Here is a 23,278-nt window from a genome sequence, read left to right on the forward strand (position 1 = left end):
CCAATCAGGAAAACTTCACATTTCACTGAAATAAATCAATCTTTAAAAATATAAAACAATTCTTGTTTTATGGTCAATGGGAAGAGAAAAAAAGGATATATAAATGAGGCAGTTAGGCATGCTTAGAAAACCAACTTAAACCAAAAAATACATGCAAATAAACCACCGAGGGAATGTATAATCGCAAGTTCTTCTTAAAAAAAAGAAAAAAAAAAGGCAGAAAGTCCCTGTAAATATCACAGCTTCCTTAATGCAGAGCTGTATTCAAAGCTCATTAGAAATCATAAGGGACTATGGGGACAAAGTAATTTCAGGTGGTATTATCAGAGTCAATATCCAATTAAGACCAATTAAAGGAATGACTAATAATGAGATGATGGTAATCGCAAAGAATAAATCTTACAACATACATAAGTGAAGTGCATAGCATTTGCCAATGCTAGATATGGCTGAAATAAGTACCTCCCTCCTTCCCCGCTACTGAAATAGCTTCACAAAGCAGACGCCCTCTTGATGCGGACAAAGCTGGCCACTGCTTGGTTTACTTCAGAAGTACCAGGTAGGTTTCTCGAAACATTTCCCCCCAACTCCAGCTCACAGCTAAGATGAACCTTGCTCCTTAAACTCCACAACTTAATTCCTGTGAAGGATGTTTTTATCAGTCACCCACACGGTGTGAGCTAACCTCTGAATACTGGTGACCACCGAGAGGGAAAGTCACTAAGGGGAGGAAAAGACAAAGAAGGATGAGGCCCCAAAGATAAGCCTGCCAACTCAGACATAAGAGCACTTATCAGAAGTATGTAGGAAACCACTTTTCAGACACAGAGTTGGGGAAAAAGCCCCCAAAAGCTGTAGGAGCAGCATGCCTCCCTGAATAAAATAATGGCACCTGGCACTCAAGGCACACCAACATGCAACTGCCATCCCTGATCTGTGGACGGCTGCTGCTCATGGAACACTACCATCATCTGGGAACTTCTTAGAAATTCAGACTATCAGGTCTCACTTCAGTCCTATTATATCAGGCTCCAGGTTTTAACAAGCTCCCCAGGTTATTAAATATGCACGTTATCACTTAAAACCTGTTGGCTTAGAGTCAAGTGATATTCAGGCTGCACAACGCACTGCAGAATCAGTTCACCCCACCTGGACAGAAAAGGTGTGAACGACTATGTAATTCTAAAGGAAATTCAGACCTGGCCAGGTGGGGCTCTCAGCAAAACTGAAATACATAAAAAAGGTTATCTCTTTCCTCTCTTGCTAACTTTCCCCCAATCTCTCTAGCCCTAACTCTGTTGTTGACTCCATGTGTGTGCTCGGGGCAGACAATACACGCTTGTGCATGCATATGCGTGCACACACATACACTCTCACACATATTTCCATCTCTAGGATGACTGTATACCTGACTAGAGACTACACAGTGCTCCTAAGCTGTGGTAATACTAGTCACCACTGAAGGGATTTAAGGTATTGGAGAGCAGGTGAAATAAATGGGGGAAAGAGGGAAGGAGAAGTGGATGGAGAGGACCTTCCTCAGGCCTCCAGATAGCCAGCCTCCTACCTACCCATGCACACAGTACCACGCAGAGACAGGCTTGCTTGTTCTGGACCACACCTAGCTATCACTTTCTAGGTGTGTGTAACCCTGATCATCGCTAATCATTACCAGAGTCCTCGTCACAATCACTAAGAAGAGGATCCACAGGCCCAGGCATGGGCAATGTGGTCCAGAAAGCAGCCCCTGGGAGAAGGCTGGCCACCTGATGCTGCCCCCACCACACAAGAACTTACTTCTGTCTCAGAGAACCCAAAACTTCTCTCCCACTTGCCTTGGCCATCCATTCAAGAAGCAAACACTGAGCACCTGCCCTGGACTGAGCACACTCACCTCTGTGGCGGAAGGCTGCAGGTTCTGGGCTCAGGCTGGACTTAGAAGACCACCTGCAAGCTGCAGACCAGGCTGCAGAAGGTCTCAGCCTCTCACACGTACAACCCCCAACACGCCGGTTCCTGCCGAGCACAGCCGCACGGGGCCTGGCACACACTCAGCCAGCACTCACTGCGTTCTGGCTGTGCCTGGGCACTGTTCTAAGCACTTGCAGAAATGAATGCAGTCCCAGTTAACTTTTACAAGCCTACTTAAGTGGAAGAGAAATGAAGTTCAGAGAAATTAAGTAACTTTCTCAAGGTCACGGGGCAAATGTGTGGTAGATTTATATCTAAACATACTCAAGTCCAGGCTTTTCCTACCAAATCCTACTGCCTTTCAATCAACATCATTTCCCTTGCCTAGGGATGCAATGGATTTCTCGTTTCAATTTTTCATTTTACTTATCCAATGGGTCAACTGGGGTGGGGGGCAATTTCAGGTCAATTGGTAGAAATGGAATTTCTCAAAGGAAAATGGTTAGGGGACAAACTGGAGAAAGTGTTACATTACAAGCATTATATTCCTATGTCAGCTTTCTTAAACCTAAACAGTGTCTGAAGTGGGATGTCTATACCCTAGGGATGAACGAAAAAAAAATTTCTTTTGAAAACACTTCAATTTTGTGTTTTATAATGTACTTATTACATTACTATAGTGGCACCTGTAGATAACTTATTATTCACCTATAGATGTGCTCAGAAGTTCCCCATGACAATCCCCAAAAAAGGGAACTGAAACACCCACATCCAACCACCTGCTGAAACCATTTTCAAACATCACTGACAAATGCACTGACAAAATCATTTACAGTGATCATGGTTGGGTCTGGCCAGCACTAATCAGCTGTGACCGTTAACAGAATTTGCTTATTCAATCATGTATATTTCAATGATGATTTGCTCTTATTTTTAAAAAATGAGTAATGCAAAAATAAAAGTGCTAGTAGTAAATGATTAGCTTCAGTCCCAAACTTAATATAGAAAGAAAGACACAGACACCAGAAAAGCTCAGAGAAGCAGATCTTCACCCACAAGTAGACTTTCACTGAGTGGGCATAGTCAACTGTGCATTCAACTGGGAAACAAATGAGATCAAGTTAAGGAATATGCCAGAAATACATCATCAATGATTGTCTCCTAAAAGATAAAGCATTAACAGGAATTTCAAATTTGTTTAGCATTCTTGAAACATAGCCCTCCTTTGTACATGCAGGTCCAGGTATATTTAAGTTTCCATATATACTAAGTTACAGCACAAAATTAGGGAACTGACTGCAAGCAGCAAAACAGAATTTCCTTCAAAAGTTTACCCAGTGCAGCCCAGAGAAAGCAAAAGCTGAAGGCAAAGCTAGACTCTTCCTACAGCAAATGGGTATGGCTAGATGCAAAGCGATCTGAAAGATGGTAGCCAAGAGTAAAACTGTTTTATAGAAGTAATCCTTTATTTTTCATGAACTAAATTTGCTTTTATAAATAGCTTATCAATCCTTTCAAATCTGCAGTTAATGGAGACCACCATAATTTGAGGGGTCAGAAAACACGTCTCAGAGAAGGGAACTTGAGGAATCTATCTCTGAGGCTGAGTAAGGGAAGTTATGTATTATATTCTGGTTGTTCCTTAAGTTTTAAACTTAGAAAAAAGCAGTTTCGGTTTTTAAAAGTACAGTGCCTTATTGATGCTTTTTGTTTTTAACGTTAAAAAAGCTAAAAAGCTGATCTATGTGATTAAAGGCTTGTATTTAAAAAAAAAAAAAGTTTACCCAGGAGGCATCACGAGAGTTCACAGTGCAGAGCCCACAGTACAGATGATTCACTGACACCTCCACGCACTCAGTTCTCCCTCCTCCCATTACACTGATCTGGCGGGAGGGGCAGGGGAGGGGAAACGTGTAGGTATCTATGCACTTTTCAAAAACTCGGAAGAAGCATTACATCCAAGTTTGCAGGCAGTAAAACGAGAGTTAACACTCAAATCCAGCAAAACTCTTACGACAGTGCCATGTATTCTTATATCCACAGCTTAATTTTACAGAGAGGCACATGTATACTTAAGAATGTCTCCAGACATTTGGATTCTCAGGTTACAAGGATGGCCAACAACGAGATTAAACCACTGTACCACCCAGAGAAATCTAAAAAAAACAAGGAAAATTTGGAAGTTGGCTAGAGGATCCAGCAATTTATTTTTAGAAAGAGATGACCAAAGAGTGTGGGGGGAGGGGAGTGGAATACAGAGGCATTCCGGCAGCACAGGACAATCAAATCACCTATCAAAAAACTGAATAAAAAACAATGCCAGCTAACTTTCACACTCACACAGGTAATGTTCCACTGTGTAACAGCACATAAATGATAATCCAACAGATAATGTTATAGCACCTTGTGCTTTACCTTGGAAGGGGAACTGCATAGGATCAAAGACACCCATTTAGAGTTATCCCTTTTAATCCTCTAACCCCGACTAGATGGTTACTGGTGTAGGCAGTATAGACTCGTAGCATTTGTTATGGAGAAATACTTAGCCATCCCCCAAGGCTTCCAAGCAGGAGAGCAAAGCCTCCCCAGTTCCCCACACTGGCAAACAGCCACATCAGAACAGGCAAGATAATCACACAGACGATCCATGGAAGTCCAACCATGAATCAAGGTCTAACTCCCAGGCCAGGGACTTGTACACTAGGAATAAGACAAAATATCATATACGAAATATTAAACCCATCCCATTGAAGCTTACAAGGCTCAAATGCACCTTCCAAAAACACTTGGAGGCAACCACTATTAACTGACAGATTTTAAGACGTGAACTAGTGGCCTCCAAGAAACAGGAACAGATGAGGGACTTGGGGTAACGTATTTGTCTCACTGAAGGGATTGGGGTGAAGGAATCTTCTGGATAAAGTGCAGCGTCCTCACACTTCACACTAAACCATTACAGTCTCACAGGGCCCGTAATGAAATACCTTTACAGGGCACCAACAGAGAGCAGGGCCCAGTTTAGAATTTAAGATGACATATTGCTCCAATGTGGAAGGAAAGGCTCTCAAACCTAAGGTACAGAGACAGGACAGAGAGATGGCAAAGACAAGGGACATATCCAAGAGAGGCAGGAGAGGGACTAAGATATTTTACAGACAGTAGGCCTGCTTATTTTACACAGGCAATGTAACATGGATGAGGTGCCCCAGTAGATATTTGGAGAATTAAAAATTGATTTACCTCTCAACCTGGGTGAGGCACAAGGAACCATTTCAACCTGTGAACATATTTTTGGTTCAGTGTTCCAGAAGGGGGAAAAGGGAACAAAAACAGAGCAAAGGGGATTTGCCCTGACACCAGACTAGCAGGTAGGTTCTGCTGCAAAGTGAACTCTTACTTATTTTAACATACCCAAGAAGCAGCCCTGGGAGCTCCTGTAAGTAGGGAACACATCTTCCTTTTGGGTTCTCTTCCCCTGGAAGATCTCTTCTTTGAGTCCCCCACTCTGTCCTCAATCTCCAATGGCCAGAACTTTGCCTGAACATGACAGTGAGCATTCCCTCTCCGCACCCACCCCCCACCCCTATTATTGGCACTGGAACTTAATGAGATCAGTAGCTGAAGTCCTCCCACTTGTGCCGATGGTGGAGCTGACACCGGAATGAGAGAAAGGGGAATGAGTTCACTGGTTGTGAGAAAATAAACCTCTGAAGACTGATAACCCATGAATTTCCTCCAAAAGAGATTTCTCACTTGGGAGTTCATTTTTAGAATTGAGAACTAGGAACTGAGTTATATACCAACATATGCTTAGATGTGGGAGGCTGACTTTATTCACAGACTGCTCGAAAACACAGGCTGCAGAAAGCAGGGATGTGGACTGGCAAACTGGTGCCCTTATATAAGACTCTTCCTTCTGCACTGACTACCCGAGCATGGTGGCTGAGAAGTAAAACCCTGATAACATCAAGGGCAGTTCTCCTCACCCCTCATTCATTCCACTCCACTGTATCCCCGCCAACAAGCCAGAAGCAGAAGCCTTATGAAGAGGTTTTGAGCACATCCTGCCCAGCTTTCTCTGATCCAATGGGCTCTCCAAGCACATCCTTGACCCGGATCACAGGCAGAATTCAAATCAAGCCTAAGTTCTTTCCGTCAGGCAGCTGGTATCCCTGCAGGGTTTGGGAGAGAAAATTAAGAAGGTTCCAAACCAAGTTCACTCAAATCAAATTGGCTTAATGCTCACTCTGTATTACATGCTGCTCTACACATTAAGAAAATGCAGCAAAAAGTCTTTTTGTCCTGATTACTAAAAAACATGTGATATGAATTTTATGACCTTTCTTGGGAGACTCCTGAACGTGCCCTCTCTGCTTAAAGATTGTAGAGGCGAGTGGTGTTCTCACGCAGGGTGGCCAAGGTGTAGGAGAGTGGCTGGTCTTTGACCCTGGCAATCTCTCGAACTGTATGCAAGGCCAGACCTGGGTGGGCATACTGGCAAAGGCTTCTGGGAACCTGGAAGACATCAAGCATTCAGAATATCACTGCGCCTTCTGTATACAACCATACGTAGAATTCCCTCCCCGTCCCTTTCCCAGCAAGGACCTCTTTGGGGCTGCCCTGTAGAGACCCCTTTACCTGCAGGTGCAGGGAGAGTCCTAGTCATGGGGGGCTCTGGGTGAGCAGGGTCCCACGCTTCCTTGGACTACCCTCTACAGGGTAGGGCTTTGCACTGCCTGGAAGAGAGTGGTTACCCTTCAGCTTCTCATCCCCCTGGACTTTTGGTTCTGCAGAGCGACAACGAGGAAACATCTACACAGCCAAGGGTGAGATGTGGAAGTCACTTGGGCTCTGGCCCTGCCAACCTTACAAGGGTGACCGCCCACCTCCCCATCCTCTCTGCACAGTGCCTCCACTTAGTCTGAAGGTGTCCCTACCTGACGAGGGAGGAAGTAAGGAGCATCAGTTTCCACAATGATTCGCTCCAATGGGATTTGCTTCAGAGCTTCCCGGGCCTCCCAGGCGGAAGAGTAAGTCAGGACTGCTGTAAAGCCTACAGACATGTTGGGAAAGTGCTTCAACAGGGGCTCGATGACTGCGTAGCTGCCGGTGAAACAATGCCTTGAGGGAAGGAAGAATTCCAGATCAGATCAGGGCTTTCTCACAATCCCCTGTGTACAACCTCCAAATCCCTCAAGCATTATTAATTTAAAAGTTAAATTCTTTTCTTTGGACAAACTCCCAGAAATGGCAACACTATATCCAAGGGAAGGACTCCACAGTAAATGCACACAGGAGACAGCTCTAATACAATAAAACCCAGGAGGACACTTGGTGAGTGACACTCACCAATCAACATGCTATACTGAAGAATACTAGACAGTCCCTTTACATGAGCATCATAAAGAAAACACAGGGACAACAGGGTACGCTTACAACACTAAAAGAAAGGCAGAATTTAAAACTGTGCCCCCTCTATGATGCTTACGGTATGTAAAAATTATGTCCATGTATTCAGATGAGCTAGAAGGAAACAAAAAATGAAAAGGTGGGGAGTAGGACTGCATTTTCTCCTCTCACTCTGATACCTCTTCATGATCTTGGTGCAACATGCACTGCTAGCCAATCTGAAAACTCAGGCCTTCTCCAGCCACAACACCTTGTTACACTGTCTTGGCCAAGGCCTACCTGACACCCATTAGATTTCCTTTAAAGTCAGCCCAAAAGAGAGCAATGAAGTAAACAAGAAGACCCAAGTGAACGTGTGTCGTCTTGGTGTGTGTGCCTCCACAGTCAAAGGCCAAGCCTTCACTCTCTCTGCTCAGGCACTCAAATGGCAGCAGCATCGAGGCCTGGCAGCCCCTTTCCCTTTCTGCCACCAAAGATCTGGCCTGGGTTCTGGACTCCTTGCTTTTTCAGTTAACCTCTCTTTAAAGACCCAGCCTAAGACATCACCTCCAAACCCCTGCCCTAGCCAGCTAAGCTCTACAGTCTCCCTCTGCACACCTCAGTCCTACACTCTATACTGAAATCACAAGCTGATTTGTCTGTCTTCCCAACAGCCTCTCCAAGGAGGCCCCAGGGCCAAGCCAGTGTCCAGTACATACACATGGTGGGAGTTCAGATGGCATTTACCCAACTGGACTTGAGAACCCCTACAAGTATACAATTATGTTAAAACACTGAATGAAGCTGAATATGAGAATGATAGAGGGAGGAGGGCTGGGGCACAAATGAAATCAGAAAGATAGATGATAAAAACTGAGATGGTATAATCTAGGAATGCCTAGAGTGTATTATGATAGTGACTAAATGCACAAATTTAAAAAATATTTTTGCATGAGGAAGAACAAAGGAATGTCATTACTGCAGGGTGCTGAAAATAGATGGTAATTAATATTTTAAAATTTCAACTTATATGTAAAACTAAAGGAAAAAATGGTTATTTGGTAGAAAATTTATATTTTGACTAGTGCATTTCCTAATATAACTTATGTAGACAGCTTAATTGAACACCATAAGTACACGGAACCTTGAGTAGGGCATGAGATTTTGTTGGTTTGTCCAGAGTGATGCCCCGATAAATCCAGAATGATTTGAACAGTGAATAAAAAAGTATTTGCAAGTCCCCTTCGGGGAATGGTGAGAAAGGGGGAAAATTCAACTTCCCCAAGTTGAATTCTTGGTATTCTCACAAGCAGTGTGGACAACCAAAGCTAAAAGCTGAGCCCCCAATCTTGGGGTTTGTTCATATGAAACTTAACCCCACAAGAGACAGGTTAAGCCTACTTAAAATTAGGCCTAAGAGTCACCCCCAAGAGAACATCTTTTGTTGCTCAGATGTGGCCTCTCTCTCCAGCCAACACAACAAGCAAACTCACTGCCCTCCCCGTCTACGTGGGGCATGATGACTACCACGGGTGTGGACCTTCCTGGCAACATGGGACAGAAATCTTAGAATGAGCTGAGACTCAGCATCAAGGGATTGAGAAAACCTTCTCGACCAGAAGGGGGAAGATTGAAATGAGACAAATTAAGTGTCAATGGCTGAGAGATTCCAAACAGAGTTGAGAGGTTATCCTGGAGGTTATTCTTATGCATTAAATAGATATCACCTTGTTAGTCAAGATGTAGTGGAGAGGCTGGAGACAACTGCCTGAAAATGTGGAGCTGTGTTCCAGTAGCCATGTTTCTTGAAGATGATTGTATAATGATATGGCTTTCACAATGTGACTGCGTGATTGTGAAAACTTTGTGTGTGATGCTCCTTTTATCTACCTTATCAATAGATGAGTAAAGCATACGGAATAAAAACAAATAATAGGAGGAACAAATGTTAGAATAAACTTATATTGAAATGCTAGTGATCAATGAAAGGGAGGGGTAAGGGGTATGGTGTGTATGAATTTTTTTCTGTTTTCGTTTTATTTCTTTTTCTGAATTGATGCAAATGTTCTAAGAAATGATCATGATGATGAATATACAACTATGTGATGATATTGTGAATTACTGATTATATATGTAGAATGGAATGATCAAAAGTTAAGAATGTCTGCATTTGGTTTTTTTTGTATTTTAGAAAAATTTAAAAATTAATTAAAAAAAGAGATGAATGAATAAACAAAGTGTGATATTTAAAAAAAAGAATCCCTACAAGTCATTCAGCATTCAGTATAAAATATATCCTAGACCAAATGGGGGTGAGGAGGAGGGCACCTTCAAATTCATAAAAAGTGTCTTTGCAGATACTCTGGAACGCTCTCTATGTGCTAAGCCACTGGATCCCACAGTGTCCTCTCTCAGATCAATAGCCCTCATTTCTAAGAACTCAGACCCCATTTCAGCCAGACACCTGGGATGGTTATTAGCCTAAATCCAGGAAGTTGCCATTTTTTAAGTGAAAAAATGGTAAAATATCAGAAATGTCATATGGTTCAACCTAATAATCCTTAGAAACAATATTACATAAAGACATAATATCATTGCTGTCTTCATTGCATTTTCATTTATCCAACTAACGCCCTCGATAGAAGGAAATGTTTGACGCGCCCACTAAAGTTCCAGCCTTCTAACCTATGGATCTTGTAGTCAGAGGGCACAAACTTTTTCATGATGCCCAGGAGATCTTCATCAGCTTCTCGGCAGTGGATCACCAAAGGCTTCTTTAGAGACACGGCCAGCTGCAGCTGTCTCTCAAATACCTGTGGGGTGACAAAGTGATAACACCTGCTGCTCAGTACCACTTGAGAAGTCAGTTACCTCTAGAAACAACCAGTTCAACAATTCTTCGTTAATTAAACTATATATATAAAACGTAATAATAACAGCTAACTCCTGGGTAGTGCTTACTAGAGTCAGGCAGCGCTTAAGGCACAGTAGGTGCAGTACAATGGTTACCCCTCACAGCCACACTGAGACAGGCATTGCTGTTAGCCCATCAAAACACTCTTGTTTGACAGAACAACAAAGTGATGTTGTTCCACCACTCTGAACTGAGGCTCAAAGTGAGGCTGATTAACTTGTACAAGGTTCCTAAGCTAGTAGAGCCAGGAATCAAATCCAAGCCCAAGCAGTCCACCTGGTAACCGTGATGGAATACTAGCTGGGAACCACAAGAGCAGGAGAGGGTGGGGATCAAGAAGAGCCAGTATAAAGCTAATGTCCCTCTCCTCTACTCCCACTCCCCAGGGGTCAACGCTGTACCCTCCCAGACCACTGCCAGAGCAAACACTTGTGCAGATACACATCTGACATTCCTTGAGGCTGGAAGACGATGGCTTTCCCCTCCCTTCCCCATCCACCACTATGAACCAGCACAAGGCCTGTCTCACAAAGGTGCTCAAATACTTGGTGACAGAATGAATACTATACATATTTTCTGTACTTTGTTTTCGTATTCAACGATAATCAGGTATCCACCTAAGTCGATACCTACAGATATACCTTATTCCTTTTCATCTAAATCTCATTAGTAAAATATACATGGTTATAACCTAAATTTTAACAGTAGGGCTTGAATCTTTTCTTTTCTCTAACAGTTAAGGCCAAATTTAGAGCAAAGAACAAAGACATTATTTCATAATAAGTAAGTAACCTCATTTTAAATGATTTCCATAAGTAGCTTTTTGCAATTCATGTTTTCATTTTTAACATTAAATACAGAGATACTTTTAGTAATCTGAGTCAGGTGATTTACAAGACTAGCACTTTTTGTTTTTTTTTAACTTTTTTATGGTATGATATATATACAAAGCAAAGAAAGAAAAAAAACAAGTTTTCAAAGCACTCTTCAGTAAGTAGTTACAGGACAGATCCCAGAGTTTGTCATGGGCTACCATTCTATCCTCTCAGATTTCCCCTACTAACTGCTCCAGAATATAGGAGGCTAAAAATAATTAAAAATTTTTTTATTATCACAATCATCAAGTCCAGCACCTCTGAGACCTTGTTTCAACACAGGCAGTATCAATTCCAATGACACCTTTAGCTAAAGCCTGTTTGAAAGGAGTAAGGTGACTACAGGCATGGCAACTACAGAATGCCTGGTAGGAGGGTTAAAGGTCACTATCTCCCAAGTCTATCAATGGCTGGCTCCTGTCCCCACTCCCACCTTCCCACACATCCGTTAAATGCTCATCTGCCCTTTCTGACCCCTACAGAGGCAGAAAGTTTCAAGAGATTCCAATTGCAACTATTAATGCCTTTACCTCTCAAAAATTATTCCTTAGGGTAAAGAAGTTCTCACAGCCTTAGAGTGGAATATTTTACATCTGTTGAAAACCTTATTTTTTCAAAGTATATTTATATAAAAGGAAAATTTTTACAAGTAGAACAAAACTACTCTTTAAAAAAAATTTCCTAATTTTTTAAAAAAGCATGTACAGCCAGAGATGAAAGTCTCACTGGAGACGTGTGAGATGACTTCCAGGGATGAGTCCAGCCCTACCACTGTGGGATCAACAATGCTATCCTGACCAAAAGGGGAAAAAGAAGCGTAACAAATAAGGTGTCAGTGGCTGAAAGAGTTCAAATAGAATCGAGAGGCTACTCTGGAGGTTGCTCTTATGTAAGCTTCAGTTAGACATTGCTACTATCAAACTTGCCAAACCCCAACCAAAATCATTCCTGCCAATCCTAAAGAATACCTAGGGCATTATATAAGATTTTACAAAGGTTCCATGCACTAGGGTAACTTTCCAGAAACCTACAACTTCCAGGTGGGTCCCTGGACTAGACAAGTCCTGAAATGCAGAGGGACCAGCCTCTCCAGAACATCAACTAGTTTCATCCCCCTATTCCATATTATTGCCAGCCCCTTCCAACATGAAAAAGTTAGAACTGGCATAGCCCAGATACCCCTTAAGAGTGAGAGAAAGATCAAAGATGATGGTTTAGTTATAGAGAGAAGGTCGGATTTAACAAATGAGTATGAGTGCTGAGTCATTATAGTGATACTGCTTTTAGTCTCCCGTATCTTAGAGCACTATAAATAAAAACCTAAAATTGAGGAATTGTAACCCATACCAAACTCTGAAATCTGTTTTACAGGTAATTGTTGCAATGTACTTTGAAATTTATTGCTTTTTTTTACATGTTATTTTTCACAAAGAAAAAAAGAGAAGGAAGCGAATAATGGAGAAGATAGGATTTTACAAATGTATATGACTGCTGAATCAATATATTGATATTTCTTTTGGTCTCCAGTGTCTTGAAGCAGCTAGAAGAAAAAATGAAAAACCGTGGCACTGTAACCCATATCAAACTTTCAAATCTGCTGTACAACTACTTGTTAAAATGCACTTGGAAATTCATTGATTTTTTTTGTATATACGTTATTTTTCACATACAAAAAAAGTTAAAAGAAAAAAAGCACATACATATGACACACATTTTCTTGATTCTAAGACAGTTACTTACAGAACATACCACCAACCAGTTCCTGCAATTTTTCAAGGGACAACAGCAACAAATATATGCTTTGTAAAACATCCAAATTTCAAAATGGAAGAAGTCCAAAGGAAGAAACACTAATTAGAATGTAGGAACTATAGTATGTTGCTTACTCAGAAGCTGTGCCCGAGTTTTCAAATTGAGCCATGCACTGGAGCTATCTATACCGTTTGTACTCACCAGGAACCCAGATGAGTGAATAACCAACAGGAATGAATGAAGTGCAGAGAAGTCATTTACTGAGCATAATTACTCTCTTCTGCCTGCATACACTCAGGCTCCCCACTGACCCGTTATTTCCTTGGATTCCAGACTTCAACAGTCTCTCCTGGGGATAGTCCCAGGCTTCTCTTGCATATGCATCACCTCAATAATTAATTATAGTCAAGCACAAATAGAGGCAGATTATAGCAAAGACCGTTCAGCCAGCCAAGGATATGGAAGGATTCCGGCTTTTGAACACCAGGTATCAATGACTGATGTGTGCAACAAATGTGAACTATCCAAGACCCTAACTCTGAGGACTTAAACAGGGATCTTTCTGTGAGCATACATATAAGCAAGGAAAAAGTTAACAGTGGTTTGCTGTGGGTAGCAAGAAAACTACTGATTCTTTTCCCCAATTCTTTTGCTTTTCTCTGTTTTCCAATCCTTCGAGAAAACATTAGGTAACAGAAATTAAGCTCTCTCTTATAATGAATCAGACCTGACACCACAACTTGGCCAGACACAGTTCTTCCATAGGCTTTTCTTTTTCTCTTTACAAGATAGAACATTCAGCAGGACATGTCAAGAATGTTCCCACCACTATGCTTTTAGGCAAATGCAACTCAGAGCAGCTGTTCCAACTAGTACAGTTGCTAGTCACCATTTTGTTTCATTTTGGTGCGGGATTTTAGATTTATGTCAAGAACACAGCATTTCCTTCTTCTGTCCAGCCCAGTCGCCTCTTCAGAAATATTTTCTTCTTTTCCTCTTCTTCACATGCAGCTCTGCTCTCCCCCTGCCAACAATTTACCTCTTCTGTATAGTGTGTACACTTCCCATCACCACTTTACAGTTTTAAGTCTCATCTTTTCAGGCTAAATGCTCCCTGCAACATCTTATTTATCACCCTATGCTCTAACTTCAAGTTCAGGTCCTTGTGCTGCATGCCCTGTTGTGTATGGTTTGAATCTGTGGTGGACCCCAGAAAAGGCATGTCCTTTAATCCTCACTCAATATTGCTAGCTGGGAGCTTTTTGATTCTTTCCAGAGATGTGAGTCACCCAACTGTGGGTGGTAACTTTTGATTAGATAGCTTCCATGGAGTTGTGTCTCTACCCATTCAAGGTAGGACTGCTTACTAGAGTCCTTTAAGAGGGAACCATTTTGGAAAGAGCTACAGAGTCCAAGCAGCCAGAGAACTTTGGAGATGAAGAAGGAAAACACCCCCAGGGGAGCTTCATGAAACAAGAAGCCAGGAGAGAAAGCTAGCAGAGAGAGAAACTCTGAAAGTCATCGGCCTTCTTGAACCAAGGTATCTTTCCCTGGATGCCTTAGATTGGACATTTCTATAGCCTTACTTTAGTTCGGATATTTTCATGGCCTTAGAACTGTGGACTTGCAATTTAATAAAGTCCCCCTTTTAAAAGTCATTCTGTTTCTGGTATATCATATTTTCCTCTTTCCATTTGCCTTAGGGTAGACATTTCTGGGGATCATTGTGGATTGTCCTTTCTTCCATACCACACCTGCCCTATGCTATAGAAACCAGTGGGGAAAGCAGAATATTAAATATTTAATTGTCTCACTTTCTTAAAAATCTGTTTATTTCCTATGTCTTCAGATGTATTTATTTTTCTATTCACTTCTGGCAAATAAACTACCACTTCAAGCCAGAAAGTGCAAGGTTCCCACATTAGTAGTGAAAAGGCAAGAAGTTGTTTCAATGTATAAGACAGACCTAATTCTGAATAAAAACACTATTTATAGTAGAAATTCATTAAATAATGTCAAAAAACAGTAAACAAGAAATAATCATGATGATGAATATGTAACTATGTGATGATATTATGAATTACTGATTATAAATGTGGAATAGAATGATATGTTAAGAATGTGTTTCTTTGTCATATTTTCAAAAAAATTTTTAAATTAATTTTAAAAAATTTTTAAAAAATACAGTAAACATTCACACAAATAAAATTCTACCCACCTGTCTGAACAGAGTCTCATGTCAAAATGTATAACCTGAAACCATTCTGTTCTGAATTTAGTAAATTTTTTTTGGGTGGGGAGGTAGAGGTGGGGATGGGCATATGGGCCAGGAATGGAACCCAGGTCTTCCCCATGGCAGGTGAGTATTCTAATAATTTAACAACTTTAACAGGTTCTTATAAACTCACCTGAAAGACACTCCCTTGGAAACATATGCAACATCTATAAAGTTGTTTCTTGTGTAAATTAACCATTAAGCCTTGCATGTTTATTGGCTGTCATGTATAATTGTATTCATATTGGGATCTGTACCTCCTAAGTACATAAAGGTTTGGATTTTATAGTCAGCAGAAAAGCTTTGAAAACTTCTCTGAATTTTCTCTTTGGCCAAGTAAAAATTAAGATAATGGTTGAGTCTGGATGCTCCAGTATCCAGTAGAGGCAGACCCAGCTGGGCCTGGCAGAGCTCCAAAGCCTGGCAGTGCAACAGACTGCCAAGGCTCCCATGGCCAGGCCTGCCTTGCAGACCCCACACTGGTCAGGCCATGGGGCAAGGGCAGGGTAGCAGCTCATGTTCCCTCTTTAAGAGGGAAATGATAGGGTGGGAGGGTCTTTTTCCTTGCCCTGTTCTTCCAAAATGAAAAACTCCCACTGAAATGCTAATGCAGCTTATCCTACCAAATGCCAAAAAAAATACTGGACGGAAAAAATGTAAAAATGATAACAGCAGTTATCTCTGGTAGAATGAGAAATTTTCTTCTTTATACATTTTTTGTATTTTCCAGATGTTCTGCAATGGATGAATTTAACTTTAAAGCCATACAGTATTGTTTAATTAAACAAAAATAAGCATAAAACTTATTGCTTCCTAAGAAGGAAAGAAAACAAATGTTTTCACATTTATATAAGGAGCTATAAGATATCATAAATTACCTATAACTCCTCTTACATAATAAAGCTGAAAAAGTAAGAAATAGCTTGTGATGTGTTGACAAATAACATCCAGATGGTATAGACAGGAGCAATTACATTTCAGGGATACTAAATTCTCTAAGTCCAAAAGCAGAGAAACCCTTATTGTTAGGCTTCAGCAACCTTGTGAAAGAAGAATTTCAACAACTGAAAGAAGAATTAAAATGGTAAGCAAACTGAAGAGAACCTCATTACCTTGTGCTGTTCCGGGACAGGTGTGGTGCACTTATAAGAGTAATCCAAGCCCATTTCCCCAAATGCCACAGCCTTGGGGTGCCTTAAGGCTTGCAAAAGGTTTCTTTCTTGACTCTCACTGTAGTAACGTGCAAAATGAGGGTGGCAGCCAAAGGCCCCCCAAACCAGATCCTCTTTCAACAGGTCCTCCCATAAGCAATCTGTCAGTGTCCGAGGATCACAGAAGTCAGAAATGCAGCCCTGAAATTCTTTAGGGAAGGAGCTGCTATAAATCTTTCTGAACTTGGTAAAGGTTCCTTTGAAAGACAACTTGGAATAGAGCATGTCCAAGTGACAATGAGTGTCAATGAAACCCTCCTCCAGGCTCGGTTCGCGGCGGCCCCTCGGCAGGGAGCTGCATGCAGAGCCAGACACACGTCCTCCACAAGGACGCGGTGGTGCCTCCTCTTGGAATGTTCTTTTCTCCTTCACCACTTCTTCTTCCGAACTTCTAGAGAAATGAAATGAACGAGAGTTCTGGGTTCTGCCTTCCTCTGTTGCCACCAGGTCTCTGGAAGTGTTTTGGGAGCTCACAGTAGAGTTGGGGGAAAAGTCACTCAGAAGGCTCCGGCTGCTTCTCCCAGCCTGGGATGTGTCATTGCTGCTGCTGCCCACAGAGGGGTAGCTGGAAGGCTTGGGACTGCTGGCCCAATAGCTGGCGTAGTCACACCAAGGACTACTGTACAAATGAGGAGGGTACATGACGTAGTCAGTGGCAAAGGGCGAAGGCTCTGACACTACCGAGGGGTTCAGTGACACTGGCTCCTCCTGAGAGAATCTGACAGTGGTGATCTCATCCACATCAGACCAGTCACTTCCTGAAGAGGGATGCTCTATCACCACCTCCCTTTCGTGAGGCTGTGGAACAGAAAAGAAATAATAAGGGGTAAGCCCTCCTGTAAAGGCAATCTCCATACTCAATAATCAGCAGGCCATCAACTCTGGCTTGTTTTGTATTGGTTTCCTTACAACTTCTAGGAAGCAGAGCCAGGTTACAAAGCAGTAAGTTACAGCTATGAACAGTCACATCAGGTTCAGAGACCATGGTCTCATAATGCCATAACTGGAAAACTGAGATATCCCTGCACTTCCGTTATTAATGATCCCTCTTGAAAAAAATATGCTCTCTCAAACACTCTCCAATGGGAACTGCTACCCAGCACCTCCACCTCTAATGTCTCCAATATATTCAAAACGCAAAATCACAAGTTATATTTTTAAAAATGAGTCTACAAAGTCTTCGACACTACTTCCCTTTGAAAGGTGGGGTCTACAACTGCTCCCCTTGAATCGAGACCAACCTAGGACCCACCTGTAGCTATTAAAATGCAGCAGAAGTGAGGCTGCGTAGCTTCCAAGGCTAGGTTGGCAACTGCCTGGTAGCTTCCACCTGGTTCTCTAGGTCTGCCGACTCTAGGGGAAATCAACCACCACATAAGAAGTGAAAGCACCCTGGGCCCACTGCGCTAAGAGATCCTGTGTAGGCACACCACCCCTACAATCCTCTAAGCTCCCAGCAGCTGGCCAGCACCAGTGGCCAGCTGCATAGGCGGGCATTTTGAACATCCAGCCCACTGGAGCCTTCAGAAGGCTGCACTCCCTGTCAACATCTGAACTTCCAAGCAAGACCTGTCTAGTTCAGATGTTTCTGAATTTCTGACCCACAATATCGAGATCAAAGGTTTTTAGTCACCAAATATCGACAATAACTGGAATTAAGCATTACCTTAAATCAACTGAGCCTTGCTAGACAGTAAGCTCCAAAAGGTCAGGAATTTTTATTCTGTTCACTGACGAACCCCAAACACCAGAACAGTAACTGGCATATAGTGAGTGCACATAAGTACTTGTTAAATTAATCTGTAGAGTAAGTGGCACAGGTTCCTGAACCTAAGCTTCACATCACAACCAATGTGGAGCTTTGAAAAACACAGATTTTTAAGCCTCATACCACCCCAATACTGTGATTCAGTAGGTCTAGACTGGGGCCAAGGAATCTGTATTTAATTCTCTATGTAATTCTCATGCACAGTAGATTTGAGAAATACAGTAAGCACACAGATTCCAACTCTTGCCTAAAGTACTTTAAATGACATCGTTTCTTGTTAATGAAACTATCTGCATCCACCAGCACTAGACAGCTTACAAAGAGTCTATTTATAAAGTTCTTCTCTTTATAAGCAAATACAATTCATATGATAAAACAAAAAACTCACTATGAAAGAACATTATAGATAAACTGATCACATTCTTAAAATGGAAAAAATCTCCCAAATATGTCTACAGTACTTCTCCATACATCTTATCTACACTCCAAAAGGAAACAAGTATTGATAACAAATATTAAATGAATTTTCCTTTTCATATCTTCCTGCTTTACATTTCTTCCTGCTCTACTCCTGAATAAAAGAAATATCTAGACAAAAACTTTTTCTAAAATGCAAGTCAGATAAAATTGCAGCACGTTTAAAAATTAACCTGAACTCTTGACTCTGGGTGATGGATATATGAGGAATTCATTATACTATTCTTTCTAATTGAGTGTATTTGAAATTTCCCATAAAAATTTTTAAGAAGTTAAACTGTAAGAGAGACCAATCCTTCAAAAACTTTGTTTATAATGGAAAACTCCCATCAACCTAGGCAATAAAAGTCTGCAGTCTTGGCTGAACCTAACAAGTTAAGGGTGGAGGTGGGGTTGCTAAATTCTTCACCGAGACTCTAATTTACCATCGTTTGCAATGGTTATCAGTTAATTTATTAGAATTACCAAAAAAATTTGAATCTAAGGTAAGGTTTTCTCCCAAAAAATCATTGCTAAGAAGCCATCCCTTTATATTCCAGTCTATTCCAAGTCTCTTGTATTACAAGGTGTACACCTGTTTGTTTGATGAAGGCAAGTGCAAACCCCGAACAGACCTCAACCAAGCCAATTCTGAATCCTTATAAAGATTTTCTAAACTTGTTTTTTTTTCTTAAGGGAGACAAAGAAATAGAAATATTACAGATTTAATAATTATTCCAGCAGTATGACCACACAGTTCCAAGTGTTGGGTGTCATTTTAAATAAACTTTTAAAAATATATATCACTTTAAAAAAAACAATAAAATAATTCTGGGAAAATAGCAGAGTAGGGTGGAATGGATTCACCCCTGCTCCATGGGACAAGACAGGGGATGGGGAAAAGATAACCAGGACTATAGTTCGGGAGGTGAATGACTGCAGAGTCTCCAATGTTTCATGGGGAGGAGAGGCCTGGAGATGGAGGCGGGGGTGGGGAGCAGGGTGGGTCTGATTAGCCATGACCCCCACCAAGAGTGGGAGACAGCACACAGGCAAGTATGGATCCAAGGGAATGGACCGTTAAGCCACTCCAGCCTGCCCCAGCTGCTGCTTGGGAAAACTTCCCCCAGCAACACCACAGACGGTAATGCCCATGGAGAGGCCAGAGGCATGCCTAGCTGTGAACCATGAAAAGGCACACCCCCATACACTGAGAGTAGTCATCTGGCCAGGCATCACAAATAGCCGTCCCACTGGCATGGCAAACCACGGATCTTCCGGGTACCAGGCCCTGTGGATCAGCTGCTCCCCCAGACCTTGCCATCTGCCCCGGTCATTTCACAACCGCAACCGTGCACGGGGAGCAGCCCTCCCCACCACTCACACCATCTTCCAGCCAGCCACGGCAGTGGTGGGGGGGCAGGACTGAGAGGAGGACATGCCTGAGGAGCACCACCTGCTGGAAAGAAGCAGTAAGTGCAGTCTGGCAAACAGTGGTAAGTTCAGCCTGGCAAACTCCCCATCTGCCCAGGTTTCTAAGTTTTTTTTTTTAATATACTTTTTATTAGTATTTTCTTCATTTTTTAATCACTTTACATATTTATACTGTCTACTGTTTTTTTATTTTTCATGTCTTATTTTTTATTTATTTATTATTTTCTCTCCCTTCTGTGGGTACTAGTCTGAGTTCAATCTCAATACATCCTGAGGTATCACCTTCTGACTTTGGGACCTACTATTATTGAGGCCTGGTTTTTATTTTTGTGTTCATGTATATTTATTTACTTTATTTTGGGGAGGGGGGGAAATGCATTGACTGGAACTCAAACCCAGGTTTCCAACATAGCAGGCAGGTATTCTGCTACTGAAATACTTGTACACCCTGCCAAGCCATCAAACAGAACTGTAACCCCATGAGATCTGGCTTTGGTATATCAGGGAATTACTGCCAAACCAAGTGCAAAAGGAAATCCTCAGCGCAAACCCAAACTTACAAAAGTAAGTTTTGTATTTACTTACACAAAACTTTAGACAAGTGAAGGAAACCAACTTGCAAAATAAGCTTATTAAGACCATCAAATGCCCTGAATACAGCAGAAAATCACAAAGAATGGGAAGATCAAAGCAAAAATTGCCCAGCTAAACGACCAAATCAAAACCAGAAGGGACACAGAACGTGGAACAACTCAAAGATATTATAAAGAAACAAAAGATATCAGGAACACTAGAAGAGCATAAAGAAGAATTCAGACGGTTAAATAGAAAATGACAGATCTCAGAGAAATAAAAAATACAGCAGACCAAGTAAGAAATATACTAGAGACACATGATAGCAGGTTCAAAGAAACAGAAGGAAGAATAAGTGAGCCAGAAGACAGAACAAATGAACTAGAGCACACAAAAGAACAAATGGCAAGAAAGATAGAAAAAATGCAAGCGGATCTTAGGAAAATGATGGACAAGGGGTGCACAAATCCAAGAATCACTGGTGTCCCAGAAGGAAAAGAGTAAAGGGCTAGGAAGACTAGTCAAGGACATAATGGGGGAAAACTTCCCAACCCTTATAAAGGACATAAATATGCAAATCAAAGCCCAACGAACTACAAATAGAATAAATCCAAAGAGGTCTTCGCCAATACACATACCATTCAGTGTCAAACGTTGAAGAGAAGCAGAAAATCCCGAAAGCAGCAAGAGAAAAATAATCTACTACATACAAGGGAAACCAAACAAGACTGAATTCAGACTGCTCAACAGGCACTATGGAGGCGAGAAGGCAGAGGTATGATATATTTAAAATCCTGAAAAAGAAAGCCTTCCAGTCAAGAATTTTATACCCAAATTATCCTTCGAAACTGAGTGAGGGATAAAAATTTTCATAGGCAAATACTGAAAGAATCTGTCAACAAGAGATTGGCACTACAAGAAATACTAAGGGAGTACTGCTTGTTGAAAAAAAAGAAAGGAGAGGGAGGTCTGGAGGAGAGCAAAGAATGGAAGAATACCAGTAAGGGTAACTTAAAGGATACAAAGAGATAGAGGGAAAATAATACACAGATCTGACAAACAAAATCCAAAGAAGGTAGATTCAAGAAACACCTTTTCATTAATAACTTTGTTAGCAGACTAAACTTACCAATTAAGAGATACAGATTGGAAGAATGGATTAAGAAACATAATCCAGCTATATGATGCTTACAAGGGACTCATTTTAGACACAAAGATACAAATAGATTGAAAGTAAAAGGATGGAAAAAGATGATCCACGCAAGTTGTAAACAAAAGAAAGCAGGGGTAGCTATACTAATATCAGACAAAAAAGACTTTAAATGAAAAAACATCATAAGAGACAAAGAAGGTCACTATATATTAATAAAAGGGACAATGCACCAAGAAGAAATAAGAATCATAAATGTTCATGCTCCCAGTCAAGGAGCTCCAAAGTACATGAGACATTCATTGGTAAAACTCAAGGCAGGATGGTACAATGGCGGCTCAGTGGCAAGAATTCCTACCTGCCAAGCTGGAGACCCGGGTTCAATCCCCAGAGCCTGCCCATGCCAAAAAATAATAATAAATAACCTCAAGGGAGCAATAGATATTTCAACAATAATAGCAGGGTACTTCAATATACCACTCTGCTCTCTAGACAGAACAACCAGACAGGATCAACAAGGAAAACAGAGAAGTTAAATAACTTGATAAATGAATTAGACCTAACAGACATATATAGGTCATTATACCCCAAAACACCAAGTTATACATTCTTTTCTAGTGCTCATGGAACAGTCTCCAGGATAGATCATATGTTGAGGCACAGAACAAATGTTCATAAATTCAAAAACATCAAAATTATTCAAAGTACCTTCACTGATCACAATGAAATGATGCTGGATATTAACAACCACCAAAGAACGAGAACTTTCACAAATATATGGAGATTAAATAACACACTCGTAAACAACCAGTGGGTCAAGTAAAATTCATAGAGAAATCAGTAGCTATCTGGAGACAAATGAAAATGAGAATACAACATATCAGAACATATGGGATGTAGCAAAGGCTGTTTTGAGTGGGAAATGTATTGCCCTAAATGCCTATGTTAAAAAACAAGAAAGAGAAAAAATTGAGGACTTAACTGCTCACCTGGAGGAACTTGAGAAAGAACAGCAAACCAACCCCAAAGCAAATAGATGAAGAGAAATAACAAAGAGTAAGCAGAGTTAAATGAATGGGAGAACAAAAGAATAGAAAGAATCAATAAAAGCAAGAGTTGGTTCTTTGACAAAATCAATAAAATCGATGGGCCACTAGCAAGGCTGACAAAGAAAAAAAGAGACAGGATGCAAATAAACAAAATAAGAAATGAGAGGGCATTCATTACTATAGACCTTGATGAAATAAAACAAATCATAAGACAATACTATGAACAACTATATGCTGACAAACTGGACAACTTAGATGAAACGGACAAATTCTTGAAAACACACAAACAAGTTACACTAACTCAGAAAGAAATAGAAGATCTCAACAAACCAATCACAAGTAAAGAAATTCAATCAGTCATAAAAATCTGCCTACAATGAAAACCCCAGGCCCAGTTGGCTTCACAGGGGAATTTTATCAAACATTTCAAAAAGAACTAGCAACAATCCTGGTCAAATTTTTCCAAAAATGTGAGGAAAAAGGAACACTATCTAACTCATTTTATGAAGCTATAGTGACTTT

General features: G+C 41.1%; 1 protein-coding gene across 2 annotated transcripts in view; it reads right to left on the reverse strand.

Moving 5' to 3' along the window:
- Positions 1–5,721: 5,721 nt before the first annotated feature.
- TATDN2 (TatD DNase domain containing 2) overlaps positions 5,722–23,278 on the reverse strand; it is a 61,313-nt gene continuing 43,756 nt past the window's right edge. The window contains exons 4-8 of one of the 2 annotated variants that reach the window (XM_077116566.1): positions 16,228–17,124; positions 9,985–10,112; positions 6,849–7,032; positions 6,251–6,426; positions 5,722–6,083 (exon numbers count right to left, since the gene is read on the reverse strand). In XM_077116566.1, the coding sequence (XP_076972681.1) occupies positions 6,286–6,426; positions 6,849–7,032; positions 9,985–10,112; positions 16,228–17,124 (1,350 nt within the window). In that variant the 3' untranslated portion in view covers positions 5,722–6,083; positions 6,251–6,285. Of the gene's footprint in view, positions 6,084–6,250; positions 6,427–6,549; positions 6,648–6,848; positions 7,033–9,984; positions 10,113–16,227; positions 17,125–23,278 lie in introns of those variants that run through there. The other variant, XR_013157775.1, reaches the window with a different exon arrangement.

Source organism: Tamandua tetradactyla, chromosome 9 (genome assembly GCF_023851605.1).
Source record: "Tamandua tetradactyla isolate mTamTet1 chromosome 9, mTamTet1.pri, whole genome shotgun sequence".
Classification (NCBI taxonomy): domain Eukaryota; kingdom Metazoa; phylum Chordata; class Mammalia; order Pilosa; family Myrmecophagidae; genus Tamandua; species Tamandua tetradactyla.